Source organism: Carassius carassius, chromosome 11, assembly GCF_963082965.1.
Source record: "Carassius carassius chromosome 11, fCarCar2.1, whole genome shotgun sequence".
NCBI classification, from domain to species: Eukaryota; Metazoa; Chordata; class Actinopteri; order Cypriniformes; family Cyprinidae; genus Carassius; species Carassius carassius.
This window is the reverse complement of record NC_081765.1, coordinates 3,839,660-3,856,502: the sequence shown is the minus strand read 5'-3', so window position 1 is coordinate 3,856,502 and position 16,843 is coordinate 3,839,660. Positions and strand designations below refer to the sequence as shown.

The following is a 16,843-nucleotide window of genomic DNA, read 5'->3' as shown; positions in this document are numbered from 1 at the left end:
CACAATTACAGTGGTGAATGACTACATTTCTCACAGTGGCACAGTTAAAGACCACTTTAAAATGTGAATTCACAGTGAAACAAGATCAGTAAATTCCCTGTGATGTTAGCATCATTCTGCTGTTCATTGACAGTCAATTGTAAGAAAATGCATTGATTTATTAGTAAATTTCTGACTACAGTAATTTATAGTAACATAATACTCTTTAATCCTGTAAATTCCTGGCAATTTTTTACACATTCAACATAAGCACACTTTTTTTTTTTTTTTTACATTTGTAACGTGCTACTGAAACTAATCTTGGGACACTTGACCATCTTGTAGTAAGTCTTCTAGGGTTGTAGCAGTCATGGTGAAGTGGACTGATTGCTGTTTCTCAGCACCTGTTCAGATGTCTTGTAGAAGGCTACAGAGGCGTTAACCAGCTTCAGTCTGTCTTCCATCTTCAGCATGAGCTGCTGCCAGTGTACTGCCACCTTCTCAGCACAGCTGCGGATTGCCTCAGGATCAAAGTGTCTGGCCTGTAACATGATCTCGGCCTTCTGCTGCACCTGTAGTGCGCTCTGATGGGTCTTCTGAAGAGAGTTAGCATGGAACAGAGACTGCAGGGAGAGAAAAGAGGGAGATGATAGCTATAACATAGTGAGGACATGCGATAACGATGTAGCATAGTTATCAATTTATAAATCACAACACCAAGCTATTTTTAGACTATTAGACAGTGTGCAGCTACATAGTGTGCAGCATGTAGGGATCACTATGCTGGTGTTCCATTCTGAACACAGCCAATAATTTCACGTTCTGCAAAAAGGAGGATACTTTTTAATTTGATACAGTCTTAAATTACAAGCATTAAAAGAGGAAGATAATTAAAATTAGAGTAGATCATTTGACACCTCTGACAGCTTTAGGTTTCCTACAGTCACAGGCCGGCCTGTGTTCTGTCTGCTGGCATTGTCATGATGAAGGAAATAATAAATCTAACTTTAATAGTTAGATACGGACATTTACTAGCAAAGTTGAGCAGGTAGAACCTCGTCCAAAGCAGGAAAAAGAGACCAATGCCAAATCCTGAAATAAATTACATGACTACTGTACTGAGAGATACAGACTGATAGCAGAAAACATGATTCATTCCTTTGCTTTGTTTGCCTGGGACAAAAAATACAAATATCTGTGCTGATAGTGAACATTATTTGGCAAAATCTGGCCCTGTATCGCCAAGTTTACACAGCGCTCTCAAAAGAAAAAGCAGTGAATTGCAGTAAACACAGCAGAGCAGCTCTAGACTGTCTGTGGGTCATAAATCCTTCAGGACAATGTTATGATCCCTGTGTGAAATTTTATGAATGAACGATTCCTGTTGGATCTGTTTCGGAACTTTCTGGGAGTAATCACTTCTATACATCACTTCCATACATCACTCAGTGTTAAACTGTATGCTGAGAGCACAGAGACGGAAGGGTTTTGACTAATAGTGAAGCGAGAGCAGAGGAGATGTGAAATTATCAACTTTTTATGTTGATAGATGTTGATATGTAAATGTGAATGTGCTTTCTGAACATTTCAGACTCCATAAATGGTCCTTGTGGACTGACGAGGGATTTTTAGTGCAAGTTTGAGTATGACTAGATTGGACATCAAACTACTCCTGGTTTTCTTTTCCTTTATATCCCCTTATAAGAAAAATAAGAAAAATATATTCCCTTAAAAGAAAAAGAAAAAAAAGAGAGATTGAAATAGAGAGAAAGAGAAGTGGGGGAATGTACTTACTTTATTTCATTCATTTGTGTAAAGGTCAGGGCTGAAGCAATGTTACTATAGATGTCTTACAGATTAAAGTTATACAAAAATGTTCAGAATGTACAGAGAGAAACAGAGACAATGAGGGACAGAGCCTGTGTGTGTGCTCTTGTTTTTGTGACATATCAGGACACAACTCTGTATAATGACATGGGTATGACGCAGGTATTACAAGAAGAGGGTGACTTATGAGGACATAACCCATGTCCCCATTTTTCAAAACGCTTATAAATCATACAGAATGAGTTTTTTGAGAAAGTAAAAATGCACAAAGTTTCCTGTGAGGGTTAGGTGTAGGGTTGGTGTAGGGCCAGAGAATATACAGTTTGTACAGTATAAAAACCATTACGCCTATAGGCAGAGATGGGTAGTAATGAGTTACATTTACTTCGTTACATTTACTTCGTTACATTAACTTCGTTACATTTACTTGAGTAATTTTTTTTGGGTAACTAATACTTTTGGACTATATTTAAAGATGGGTCCTTTTTACTCTTACTTGAGTAAATTTTGGGGAAAAAAACTGTACTTTCACTTCGTTACTGTGGGCGACGCTCCTCTCGTTACTTTATCTTAATGCAATAAATGTTATAAATGCTTCAGTTTATTCCAAACGCGCCGTCTACTTTTCTCTGGGCAATGAACGATGCTCATTCGCGAATGATTCATTATTTTGAGTCAATTCTGTTCAAAGGCTTGATCAAACCAGTAGGCAAACGAGTGAATTGGTTCTTGAATCAGTTTGCTTGATTCGTTCAGTTCCCTGCCGCACGCGCTGAGCGTCTGAAGCAGTTCACTCAGAGTTGTAACATTTATATCTTTATTAGATGAACACCGTGTGTGCTGTCTACTGGTCAACAGGTAATAACTTGGGCTACATGATTACAGTGCACGATACCACTGTGACATTAGTTTGTTGAACATATAGCTTATAACAGAAGGGAACCAAGTTGAATGCAGCTTCCAAAAGACGAAAAAAAATAGCCGATTAATATTTTCTATATTTGATACAATCACACCGGCGTGAGAACTCAGTGAGTCATATCATTAGCTGCTAAATTCAGATCTGAGATCACTTGCTGGCGCTGAGCCAGAGATAGATGCCTTTTTACAGCACTGCACATTATAACCAATCACACAAGATTCTGTTGAGCTTATTAAAGCATTGGCCAATCAGAGGTGTTCCGATGAGTCATCGCTGAAATGCCGGTGCTTCCTTCACTCGCTCACTGACTGAATACCTCTTTCTGGCGAATTCTCTCGTCAGAAACAACAAAGTGCAGATGTGTGTGTACGAATCTACAAATAAGATATTGATTTCACAGTGTTAACAGGTTTAGTGATTTTAATGGGAGTTTCTGAGAGTGATTGAACTCTAGACTGTCAGTGAAAATGATCTTTAATAATGTAAATGTTATTTGCTCTCTTTCTGAACAATGAAAGATTAGTAGCAATATTTATATCACATTAACTTTCAATGTTAAATTCACATTTAATATAAAGTCAGCAATATTAAAAATATGTTATGGCATGACACCTATATCTGTTACTTCAGTAAACAGACAGGGTTTTATAATAAATTATATAATTAGGCTACTTTGAACATTGCATATTATCATTAATAACAATCTATGAAATGTGAGAATCAAGATATTTCATTATATAGTTCATGCATCTGGGAATGTTTCTAATAAAAAAAAAAAATATATATATATATATATAATGCTTAATAATAATTTGCCAATATGCTGTTGTGGCTGCTGTGTGTCACATGACGACCCCCATATGCCTAGACACAATTAATTATGATATTTCCACAATATTTACGCTTGCAGAAATATACTTCTGCGAGCAGACAGAAGAAGATCCGTCAATGTGCATTTGGTTCGTTATGTTCAGATGTTCGGTAACTTAGTGGTCATGTGAGGAGTTTTCTCTCTTCTCTGTGTCAGAGGTTATTTATACATATATAATACATACTTTAAAATATAATTTACTTTGGGATGCAACACCGAATTTTCATCAGCCGTTACTCCAGTTTTCAGAGTTATGATCCTTCAAAATATAAATCTAATATATTGATTTATTCCCAGTGCTGGATACCGTTTTGCTGCTCAATATTTTTTTTGGAACCTGTGATATTTTGTTTAGGATTATTTGATGCATAGAAAGATAAAAAAAGAACACCACTGATGGTAAATCAACATATTTGAATGAATTCTGAAGGATTATGTGACACTGAAGACTGGAGTAAAGGCTGATGAAATATATATATATTTATACACACATACATAACACACATTTTACATACATACTAATTTTTTATCCGATACTCTTTTACTCTTACTCAAGTAACTATTCAAGACTAGTACTTTTACTTTTACTTGAGTAAATATTTCTAGAAGTACTTTTACTTTTACTTGAGTACAGTTTTTGGGTACTCTACCCACCTCTGTCTATGGGATGTCCCCACTTTTCACAAAAACAAACGTGTGTGTGTGTGTGTGTTTACCTCTATCGCGAGCTGGAACTGCTCATGTTCTCTCTGTAGTTGTTCGGCCTCTGACAGGGAACTTGCGTTCACCATACTGGCATCCAGCATAGACTCACCATTACGAATCCAACTCAAAACCTTAACAACACACAATACAACAAACACAACTTCAGAACTGTTTTTGTACATTTAACTGCATGCAGTATTAATTACAATAAAATGAAAATGTATTAGTTTGCAATTCTATCTATCTATCTATCTATCTATCTATCTATCTATCTATCTATCTATCTATCTATCTATCTATCTATCTATCTATCCATCTATCTATCTATCTATCTATCTATCTATCTATCTATCTATCTATCTATCTATCTATCTATCTATCTATCTATCTATCTATCTATCTATCTATCTATCTATCTATCTAATCTCATCATCTGTTTTAAGTGTTCTCAGAAATAAATGTTGGGTAAGGTTAGGTTGAATCATCTGCATTATATTACACTGGAATAGCTGTCGGTCTGATCTGAATATGACACGGTCAGTGTGCAGTGATATCCTGATGAGACTGAGCAGAATTCATAACTCTCTCATTTCTCTCCATTAGCGCTCATGTAGTGGGAAACATGTTAGGGGCATCTCTGGGGACAGCACTCTGGCCCTGCGATGCACTGCGATGCATCAAGAGCCTGAGAGACAGAAGAGCAGATGAGTGGCTCTAGACAACCAATACTTTGTCATTTTTGACAAATGGATCCACTATAGGGTGAGTCCTCTGAAAGACTTGTGGCATTGTGGGTAAAGGGAAAACACAACTACACTACTGTTTGGGGTCAGTAAGATTATTTATTTGTTTATTTAGCAGCGGCAGATTAAATTGATAAAAAGTGACAATCAAGATTTTTAATAAAACAATAAAAATAAAAAAAGTTTTTTGTTTATTTTATTTTATTTTTTTACTTTCTATTCATTAAAGAATTATACAAATATATCATGGTTTCAAATAGTGTTATATATAAATGAATACATAAATTCTTGAGCACCAATTAAGCTTTACCATAATTGGAATAAATTTAACTGTAAAACATATCACAATAAAAACCAATTATTTAAATGCATAATAATTATTTATTTTATTATTTATTCATTTTAAATCAAATAAATGCAACTGATGAGCATTCAAGTGATCATTTAAGTGATCATTACTTAAAGAAAAAAAAACTTTATTACTTAACATCTACATTCATACATTTAAGAATTACTGTAGTAGTTTTACATTAAGCATAGCTTTGTATACTATGTAATTGTTTTTCCTCTGGTCCTGGAGTACCACCAAAAATTCACTTTTCAGGAGTCTCCCTTATCTGAGACACATATTTCAGGTATATAGTACGGAGTATGGACAGTATGCTAAATGGAATATATCTTTAGATAATAATTTCAGCTGTGGCTCTGAACAGCTAACACCTGCCTGAATTTTATCTTAAGACTACACTGCAAATATGAGGAAAACAGAACAATAAATATAACTTTGATTATCCAAGCAGCAGGAAGAGTTTTTCACTGATAAAGTTTCACTTTTGGCCCTGAGATGGATGAGCAGATAGACAGATAAACAAACAGACAGATGCAGGCTGCTATAGAAGACACTGACTGTATGATTCCTGTCTTCTTTCTAAGCATCTCAGTCTGGATGTGATGAGCCACTATGTTCTCTGTGTGTGTGTGTGTGTGTGTTACCTGTTTAACCTCAGCCTGTAGGTGGCGTAGCTGTGCACACTGTTCCAGGCGCTTCTGTGTGTGTTCAGCGCTCAAGTCCAGCTCATGCTGTTTTTCATTTAGAAACTCCAACAGCTCCTGAACTTGAGTGGCCAGATCCACCTCCTTCTCACCAGTCAACTCAATACCTGCATATAACACACAAACACACACATTTCCACAGAATCCTTAGTACCTATACTGAAAGTACACGTTTACTCACTGCCACTGGGTGGAAGCATGGCAACTAGTCGAATCCAGTGTTCTCAGCAAAACCTCTTGACGAAGGTCAATTATACAGTTTAGTTTATACATATACATCATTATTAAAAATTTTTTTGACCACTGCATGCTGTAATTGATCGGTCAGAATCAAGTGGACCAGAGAATGAATGAATTGTCACATGTGCATAAATGCCGTACAAGTAAACAAACAAACAAACAGAGACAGTTAAAAGCAGAGATCAAATGAAATGTGAGTTAAAGACAGACACAGTTGAAGAGAGGGGTTACATGTGGTCTAACTTCTGTGTAACAGTTCTTTATATTGCAATGAAAGCTGTACTGAGCATCATTAGTGAGCACCATGTGACACTTCCTCTGTGTGGCTCTCCTCTCTCTATACCTTTATCCCTCTGTATCTCTCTTCTCTTTGTCTATTTCTCTGATCAGATCAAAGTACTGCACGAGTGTGTGATGTTGTATGAATTTGGATGATCAACGAAAGCGAATGATTTGTAGGTTAAACATAAGCATGATGTTCCACGCCTAAACCTAATACTCAGGAGGTGTGAACGTGTGTAAATGAATGCGCACAATTTCACAACCAATTCACGTCAATTTAAATCCTTTAAGTCTTTGCTCTCTTAACATCTTGAAATGATAAATTCCCATCCGAGAGTTTAGGATGATTTTAAGCCATAAAAAAAATAATAATAATAAAAAATAAAAGAATAATAAATAATAGTAAAATAATAAAATGATAAAAAATTATATATATATATATATATTATATAAATGTCTGATTGTATTTTCATTTCATTTTATGCTTGTGCAGCACTTGCATTTTATGTATGAAAATGTTTATGAGTTGCGATTTATGTATAAAAAGTGCTATACAAACAAATGTTTATTATGATTATTATTATAATTCCAATTACTACTACTACTACCAATCTAATAAAATTCCTAAAAATTGTTATCAAAATCATGTACATGATTTATGTATATATTAGTGCAGGCAAATAATTAATCGCGATTAATCTCTTGCAAAATAAACGTTTTTATTTACATTATATATATATATATATATATATAGTGAAGCATCGATTGCCTGATAATCTTCTTGGTTGTGTTTGCTGGTTTTATTTCTGTTTCTTGTTTTGTCCTGTCATGGGTTGACCTGTTTTCAAGACCTATTGGCATTTGTATTAGCCCAGTTTTTATATTGCTTTTTAATATGTTAATAAACATCTTATATACATATAGCTATGTATATATATATATATATATATATATATATATATATATATATATATATATATATATATATATATATATATATATATATATATATATATATATATATATATATATTTCCTTAAGAAGATGTTCCTGAATCCAGCCCCTGCTTATTTTTGTGTGCAACATATACATCGGGTGATGATTGAATGGGCTGTGGGTGAGAGCCTGAGAGTACCAACAGTACAACAACTTGCACTATTGAGTTAATGCTAATAAGTGTGAAAGGACCTGTACTCTTCTCAAACACTCTCTCACCTGAAGCCTGGACCTCCATGATGTATTGATGCAGGTCTTGACCCTGCTGCATGACCTCATAGGTCATGTTGTTCATGGCCAATTTTCTCTCCACGTGCCGCTGGAGTCTCTGTTCAGCCAGACTGGGTTCCTCTGCGGTAAACTCGCTGACCTGACCAACCAGGTCCTCATTCCATGCATCTAATTCCGCCGTTACCTGCAGGACAGGAGGGACAGAATATCACCTGTGCAATAAAACATTTTATTTGACATTATTACATTAAAGTTTACTTTTTAAAGGTGCATGCCTCGGGTTACTTGACTGTAACCCTGTTCCCTGAAAAAGCAGGAACGAGATGCTGCGCTCAATAGTGCTAATGAGAACATTCTTTGTTTGACCGGTTGTGAAGCACATGTGTCAAACACGCCAAGAATTGGCTTAAATAACCTCGGTAGGTGACGTCACATATTACACGCACCTGAAGGTTTTAAATAGACGTGACACAGAAACAGTTAGGTTAATATTTGTCTGAAAGGATGTCCGGACACGTTTACAGTGCGGCATTGAGGCACAGCATCTTGTTCCTGCTTTATCAGGGAACAGGGTGTAACGGATGAGCAGTTCATTGATTCATTGTTTCTGAACAAATGAATCACGGTTCGTTGAATCTAAAACAATGCAAACCCAAAGCTTTAGCTTTTGAATTCAGGCATATTAAACCAATCTCTCTCTCTAAGCTAGATGACTGGCCTGGTGCCAGCCTGGCTGGATTTAAATTGTTCACGACACTCTGGAGTGATAAATTCCAGTCACGTGAGCAGCCTCAAAGGAGAAATGAAACACATTCCACAACACAACCATACACCCATTCACATACACAAATACACACCCACACACAAATGTTCTTTACCTTCATCATTTTATTACTAAGATGTATTTTGATAGGTTTGTGTGTTGCATAAAATGGTTAATCCTGTTATGCAAGGATTATAATTCGCTGACTTGTAAATTGGAAATGTTTTTGGAATTAATGTTCTCAAATAGAGTCATGAGTTTGTAACCCTACCCCTGAAGGACCAGCCTGTTCTCATGGCTCCTTAAGGAAGCATTCATCTCCGTTTTTCTTTTCTTTTCTTTAGTAAGTTTATCCTCATATTCGCACGAGAGAACACGCCCAGCTCCAAAGGAACGACACACGCATGCTCGTCATGCGAGTCACAAAGAGACCACAGGTAAGTATTATTTTCTAGAGAGATTTAAATGCTGCAAGGTTGTCGATCTGATTCCTTGTTGTCTTTCATAAGGTTACTGTCTGTGGTTTTGCCTTACTGTGAGATTATTCTGTGATCTTGCCTATTTCTCTCTCATTCTCTCTCACTCATTCTCTCTCTCTCTCTCTCTCTCTTCCTCATTTGGATTCCGTTATGTCTTGTATTAGTTTACTGTCTGTATTGTCGTACGCATATTTACTCTGTGTGATTTGTAGTTTGATGTATTATTAGTTCAATTATTAAATCCCAATATATATTCATGATTGCTTCTGTCTAAAATGCTCACATCACGAGTCAATGAAATGTTTGATCTTAAGCAACAAAGCTCGTTACTTTTCAGTAACCGAAATTTCATAAGGACAGGAGAATGGTTTCATGGCCAGAGACTATTTTTTCCTGGAATTATAAGAAGTGATAACTATTGAAAGTTGATAAGTTTGATTTACAGTAATTCACAGTAAAAGATATCACTATAATTGATATGAAGAATGGAATATTGACATATTAATGAGTAAATTACAGTGCCTTGTAATGAGTTATTGATATATACAATTGACCTATTTTTCATCTTCAATAATTTTAATGTAACTGTCATATGATGTATATATATATATATATATATATATATATATATATATATATATATATATATATATATATATATATATATATATATATATATATCATATTCCTGATTAATTATTAAAATTCCCTATATATCATTTGAGTTAATTTCAATTTACAACCCAAAGCGACTACAAGGGTTACAGTCAAGTATCAAAAGCTACTCTCGATGCTGCGCTCATTAGTGCTAATGGGAACGAAGTGGTTTGAAAGAGGTGACATCCAGTCCTTTGAGCACTACGGCTAAATCCCATAAAGGGACCATAGCTCTAGTGGGTGGCCTCAACCGCTTAGCCCCACGAATGAAGCGGATGACTAGAGGGTGCTTTCCTACAGAAACCTCGTCAATCAAAACATGGCAAGCCGAAATAATGTAGGCCATGTAGGTTCTGAGAGTACTAGGGCATGTGCCTTACTGAATCCTGTAGCCTTTCGCTACAGTCCTTTCTACCCATGGGGAGATATTTGGCAGTAGCTTCCATGCTGCCAGCTTCTCTGAAAGGTGCACTAATTTGACACTTCGTTATGTTGGGGGGACGTTAGATGCCTGGTGCCTTGAAATGAGGCAGGAGGCAACCGAGTATTTAACATTTTGCTGGAGGCTGCTGCTCCCTGAAGCACCAGTGGCAGCAGAGATAATACAATGGGCCCTTGAGGGTATCAGGAGTCTATATTCTCTGTTGGAAGTTTAAGCACCTTTTTGTCAGAGATGATGCTCTGCAGGGCCGGTCTCTTAGAGGTGGGCTAACAAGTACGGCGAGCCGCTCCCCATTCTTTTCGATGGGGGGGCCACAACTTGCAACACTCTCCTTCTGGGCTTCTCGTCTCAGAGAAACCGAACTTGGTCGGGACTGGGTTGCCGACAGTCCCAATGCTTAAGCACGGCGGAGGAGGAACCTCACAAACGCTTCCTCATAGCTTTTCGCCTCCTTAAAAGTAAGTAGCGACGTTCAGCCACAGATGTCTCTTCGTTGAGACCAGAGCAGCCATAGAATGGCCGATGGCAGGGGCCGTCTGCTTAGTCGCACAAAGAGACAGATCTGTGGCGCTGCGAAGTTCTAAAAATGCCTCTTCATCGATGGACCCACCTGTGCTCAAGTCTTTTAGCAGGTCAGCCTGGTACGCCTGCAGAACCGCCATGGTGTGCAGGGCAGCACCAGCCTGACCCTCAGCCTGAAAAACTTTCCCCATCAGCGAGGATTTAATTCTGCATGGCTTGGTGGTGAGCATAGGCTTTTTAAGGGACAATGAAGTCCCAGGGGAGAATAGCCCGCAAGTATCTCTTCCACCTGGGGCATCATCATATAGCCCTTTGCCTTTGCATCGACGATAGTTGAATAAATCGACGTCGATGGCACAAAGAAACGGGACAAAGAAGCCGTATGGCTTACTCCACGACCGTACCTGTTCATTGTGGAGATCGCCGAAAAAAGTGGAGGGATCTGTCATCTAATTTTAATCATGATTTGGCGAGAGCGCAACAGAAAGGGCGGAGTCATCCCACTTGCCTCTGTCAGATCGACACGCAATCCCCAGGATTTTAACGGGGGAGAGGCAGCTGGATTGTAATTTTTGAAAAACGCTAGCTGCGCGCGAAGCACTTTTATAGACAATAAATCACAGTGCTCACATTCTCCCTCGAGCCCGAGGGCAGCGTGCTCTTCCCCCAAACACTCAAAACAGAATCTATGAGGATCATCCTCTGAGATGAGCCTCTGATACGGAGGCAAGCATCTCTTATTTGATTCTGTCATCTCTTTCTTTTCTTTTTTCTATTTTAATATTTTAGTGCAACAAAGTGTTTTATTATTTTTTCCCTCCTTTTTTCTTCCTATTTATTTACTTATTCGCTCGTTCTAACACACACACACACACAATGCGGTCCTTGAAGACAAAGAAACCTGGGGGTGTTTCTATGTCACTTTTTGATAAGGGAACTTAAATGTGTTAAGAAACATTATCATGAAAGTGTCTCTCTTTAGGTCGCCTTATATTTCATTGATATATTATATGCAAGTAGATTTTTTTTTAAAGTGTCAGTCTCTCAAACTACTCAAAATACACTGTAAAGAATTACCGTGAATTTAATGGCAAAATACTGTAATAATGCTACAGCAACAACCTGTTAAATGATTAATGGTAAATCCCCCTACTATATACGGTGAAAAACTTTATTAGGCATTACATGCAATTTTACCTTAGTATTTTACCTTAGTTTTGGAAGTGAAAAAGATGAAAAGGATCAAATTTGATGTTTTTATTTATTTTTTAATTTTTTTTAATAACTATGTTTCTTCATAGTTTCAACTTATCAGTTTTGTAAATTAGGTGTAAAATAGCATTATATTAATATATTAATATTAATGTTTATAGCATTATTTCAGTTTCATGTGTGTTACCGTGATGGTGTTTAGTGTTTGTGTGAATGACACGGTGCACCTTCTATATATGTTATTATTTAAAAGCTGCTTGTGACTTTCTCATCACCACCTGCATTTGCTGGTTATCAGTGTATTACAAAGGTACAAAACAGATTTAATTACTTCAATAGGTCGTTATATTAACATTATAACAGTTAATGAAATTGCAGTATTTAACTGTACACTTAAGTTACACCGTAAAACCTAAAATGTTGCTACCGTAAATGTACAATTCTTTTTACAGTGTATATTTGTTTATTTTTGAGCATTTTATGGCTTTAAATGAATAATATTTTACATTTATATTGTCAATAGTGTCAATTTATTTATTCACAATGCTTTATGGGAGAAGCATTTTATTTGCTTCTTCAAATGCTCTGAATATATATATATATATATATATATATATATATATATATATATATATATATATATATATTTGTTCATCTCAGAGCCAGAAGCTTTAGTTCTAGTTGTAACACATGTCTGATTAACAATGATTTCAAATAAACTAATCTAGAAGGCATACACACTTCACCTCAATAGTGTACTGCTCAAAGATGCGCAGTTGCAGGAAGATGTCGAGTTTGATCTTCCTCTCATGGAAGAGCTCCTCCATCTGGCCCTGTGCCTCCTCCAGCTGCTGTAGGACGCCTTCGATGTGAGCGATAGAGCTCGTGTGAGGCATCTTATTACTGCTCATTGCTGAATCTCTGTGTGACACACAACTAATGGTTTAAGTGTATGGGTTTGGATAATCTACAATTCAGTTATACTAAAGAAATTTGCTGGGTAAAATACAACTTAATGCTTATAAACATATGTATGACAGTCCGTAAAACACAAAATAATACAGCCTCGTTCTTTAGTTTGTAAAATTAAACTGGAAACACATAATAACTTTACACAGATGGCTTTGTTAAATGACTCTGTCACACCAGTATATTCACATCACATCAGTATCACATGTAATGTTTTAGTGTTATGGCTATACTTTCAAAACAGTGTTAAGTGATGCATATATTTTAACACTTCTTCATGATGCTGCACACTTGCAATGTAAGAACATAATCTAATTTTACTGCAAGGACATATCTGTTAAGTTCATAGGCATTTCTACCAACATGTTACATTGAGCCATATTTTCCTTAGATTTCAATTTTAAGCATATTTACTGTAAACACACTTTTTGTAGTTATTTTAAGGGGCTCAATGTTTTGCTTGTGAGGACAGTTCACTAAGCTCTTACTGAAACTACAGCATCAAGTAATATTTCTCAACAGCAATTCAAAAGCTGCTGTTCAGTCTGAGGATTTGTTTTATAAGCAATATAGAATTCACTAAGATTTCATTATATAATAATGAATATGAATATTTCCTTAATAAGCTCCTAATTTGTTGCTTATTAATGTTAATAAGATAGTTGTTAGGTTTAGGTATGGAATAGGATTAAGGGATATGAAATATTAGTCATGCAGATATGTGCTTTATAAGTACTAATAAACAGCCAATATGCTTGTAACATGCAACTAGTTCATAATGAGAATTTGTCCTTAAAACTAAGTGTTACTGATGACCAGTGATTTTTTTGCCCTTTATGGCTCAGGTGCCTCCAGTAATGGACCGGACCACCCATAAATCAAAGATGATGGCATCTGAGTAGCAAGCTTCAAATATATTCAGAAATATTACTGTGAATGGAAAGTCCCTACAAGTATAATCACAAATCCCTTGCAAACTCTGCTTAATTATGTCGCTTAAATAAAAAAAAGGTCATAAAACTTGGATTACACTTTATTTTAAGTTGACAGTATTACACTTCTTTTGGACTGAAGCATTGCAACACCCGCTAAGTGTCATTAAACAGCGTAAAATAAAATTGTATACAGTATATAATTCTGACTTGATTCGTCTGAAAGAAGAAAGTCAAATACACCTAGGATTACTTGCAGGTGAGTAGTTTATGGGCTAATTTTAATTTTTAGGTGTACTAACCCTTTAAAACTGAGTGTGTTTCTTTTCCAAGTTTGTAAAAGTTTACATATCAATGGAACATGTACGTAAACATTTGAACAGGACAATTTGTGTAAATTAAGTTATTTTGTCTGTTTTGGGAAATATGTAAATACCTGTTATGCAGCATTTTTGAGATTTGTAAAAGTTTTTTGTAAGTGTGTAAATTTGTGAGTGATACCGGAGTTGTTGCATAAGGTCTTCTCCCTCTTTAATGACATTGAGTGTGGCTTCCAGCGTGGCCGTCTGCTGCTGCTGAAACTGTTTGATCAGCTCCTGAACCGAATCCACCGAATCAGAACAAACTTCTTCCAGAAGCTCCTTCTGAAGGTCCTCCATCCAAGTCCACAACTGAAACATGAACAGTATCACAACATGAACATAGATGTGTAGACATTCAGTATTTCCTCATGATATTCCGCTTAAATATGATATAATTTCTAAACCTTCCAGCACTTTTACTTTTTGATTGAGATATTATTGGTATTTTATTAAGTTGTTTTACTATCAACATTTATTATGCACAACGGAGCAAAACCTGGCCCTAATACAAGCACAGAAAAACACTTACTCCTGCAAATACCTAAAAAAAAAAGTTTTTAAACTCCTCTACTGACACAGATGGAGTGACCTTTCTGCATGGATTATAATGCTCATCTAACAGTAATCTGTCCTGAATCCAATATTAGAAAAAGCAGATGTAAATGTACGCTCTCATTTCTCATGCTGCTTCCATTTTTAACATTTCAGTCTAAAAGATTAAACAGTACACACATTATACTACATTCATTAAAAGTCAACAAAATCCCCCCAAACCTGAAGTGCCTTCCAGGTCAGTAGAGCAAGGTTGCTGGATTGATCCTTCAGAAATAATTCCAACATGCTAATATTTTATTATATGGTGCTCCATTATTATCAGTTTTTATTTTTGCTTAACTTTTAATAATGTTTCTTATTCTTATTAATGTTAGAAATAGTTTTTGCTGAAATAGACTGCATTTATTTGAAACCAAAGCCTTTTTAAACATTCTAAATATTTAGATTTATAAAAAATTTACAGATCCTTGCTTACTTACCCAAAATATTTTAATATTAGTCTATCATGGTTTCCAAGAAACAAACAAACTAAATAAATAAATAAATAAATAAATATATAAATAAAGAAATAATAATCTGTAAAAACTTTTCTCAATATTTTTAATGATACATAATGTTTCTTGAGCAGCAAACCAGCATACAATAATGATTTCTGAAGGATCATGTGACACTGAACACTGGAGTATTGATGCTGAAAATTCAGCTTTGCATCAGAGGAATAAACTACACTTTAACATACCGTATTTTTCGGACTATAAGTCGCATCTGAGTAGAAGTCGCATCAGTCCAAAAACACGTCATGACGAGGAAAAAAACATATATAAGTCGCACCGAACTATAAGTCGCATTTATTTAGACCCAAGAACCAGGAGAAAACATTACCGTCTACAGCCGTAAGAGGGCGCTATATGCTGCTTAGTGTAGACTGCAGGAGCACTGAGCAGCATCTCTGGCAGCATAGAGCGCCCTCTCGCCGCTGTAGACGGTAATGTTTTCTGTTAGATCATTTCTCTCGGTTCATGTCAAATTAATTTTGATAAATAAGTCGCACCTGACTATAAGTCGCAGGACCAGCCAAACTATGAAAAAAGTGCGACTTATAGTCCAGAAAATACGGTATATTGAAAGTGAAAGTCGTGACATTTGCCAAGTATGGTAGCCCATACTCGGAATTGGTGCCCTGTATTTAACCCATCCAAGTGCGCACACACAGCAGTGAGAAGTGAACACACCCCTGGAGCAGTGGACAGCTATAGATCTAGCGCCCGGGGAGCAACTGGGGGTTCAGTGCCTTGCTCAAGTGCACTTCGGCCATGTGTATTTAGGGTGGAAGAGAGCACTGTTCATTCACTCCCTCCCTCCTACACAGCAGCAGTACAGTGGCAGAATTCCAGACCAACAAATAGCAAAAGGTGCCCCTTCTCCCCATGTTTGTTTTTCATTTTTTTTTTAATATTTTGTTTTCCTGATTTTAACCCCATGGCATGGAAGTTGTGGCTCGGCCCTGTCCCCCGGCATTCTTAAGCCCGCTGGTTGCTCCAATGTCAAGACCGCCGACCATGCCTTTAACTCTAAGGAGGAGGGAATCTAAGGAGGAGAAGGCCGTCCGTTCCAGAGCACCAAAGCTCACTCCAGTATTGACTCCTGCTCCTGAGTTCGCTCCAGTGCCAGCTCCTCGAAAGCATCTTGCTGTGCTTGCTACTCCAGAGCACCCTCCAGTGTCAGTTCCTCGTAAGTGCTTCCCAGTATCTGAATCCAGCACAGAGAGCAGCGGGAAAACGAAGCAGTGAGACTATTCTTCAAGGTTTTTTTTTTATTATTATTTTACTGCTTGCTTTGCGCTGAGAGAAATAAGACATAATTCACACTAAGAAAATGTGATGTGGATTACCTCAGGACTTGAGTTTTGGATTTTCTCAGTTAAAAGAATGAAGTGCTTTATTCAGCAGAGATCATAAACATGAGTAAGTCTCTTTTTATTTATTTATATATTTATACTAGTTTTCACATAAGGTGTACACATTTTACTAGTTAGACTTTTTCCAAACTATAATTCCTGACTTAATTTATAATCAAGTGAAACATTATGAAGTTTCAATAA

At 36.4% G+C, this 16,843-nt stretch overlaps 1 protein-coding gene across 2 annotated transcripts in view; it reads right to left on the bottom strand.

Moving 5' to 3' along the window:
- Positions 1-16,843, bottom strand: part of kalrna (kalirin RhoGEF kinase a) — a 278,413-nt gene that overhangs the window by 99,241 nt on the left and 162,329 nt on the right. For both annotated transcript variants that reach the window (XM_059561398.1, XM_059561397.1), the window contains exons 12-17: positions 14,327-14,496; positions 12,671-12,845; positions 7,838-8,033; positions 6,041-6,207; positions 4,316-4,435; positions 384-602 (exon numbers count right to left, since the gene is read on the bottom strand). In XM_059561398.1, the coding sequence (XP_059417381.1) occupies positions 384-602; positions 4,316-4,435; positions 6,041-6,207; positions 7,838-8,033; positions 12,671-12,845; positions 14,327-14,496 (1,047 nt within the window). The remainder of the gene's footprint in view (positions 1-383; positions 603-4,315; positions 4,436-6,040; positions 6,208-7,837; positions 8,034-12,670; positions 12,846-14,326; positions 14,497-16,843) is intronic.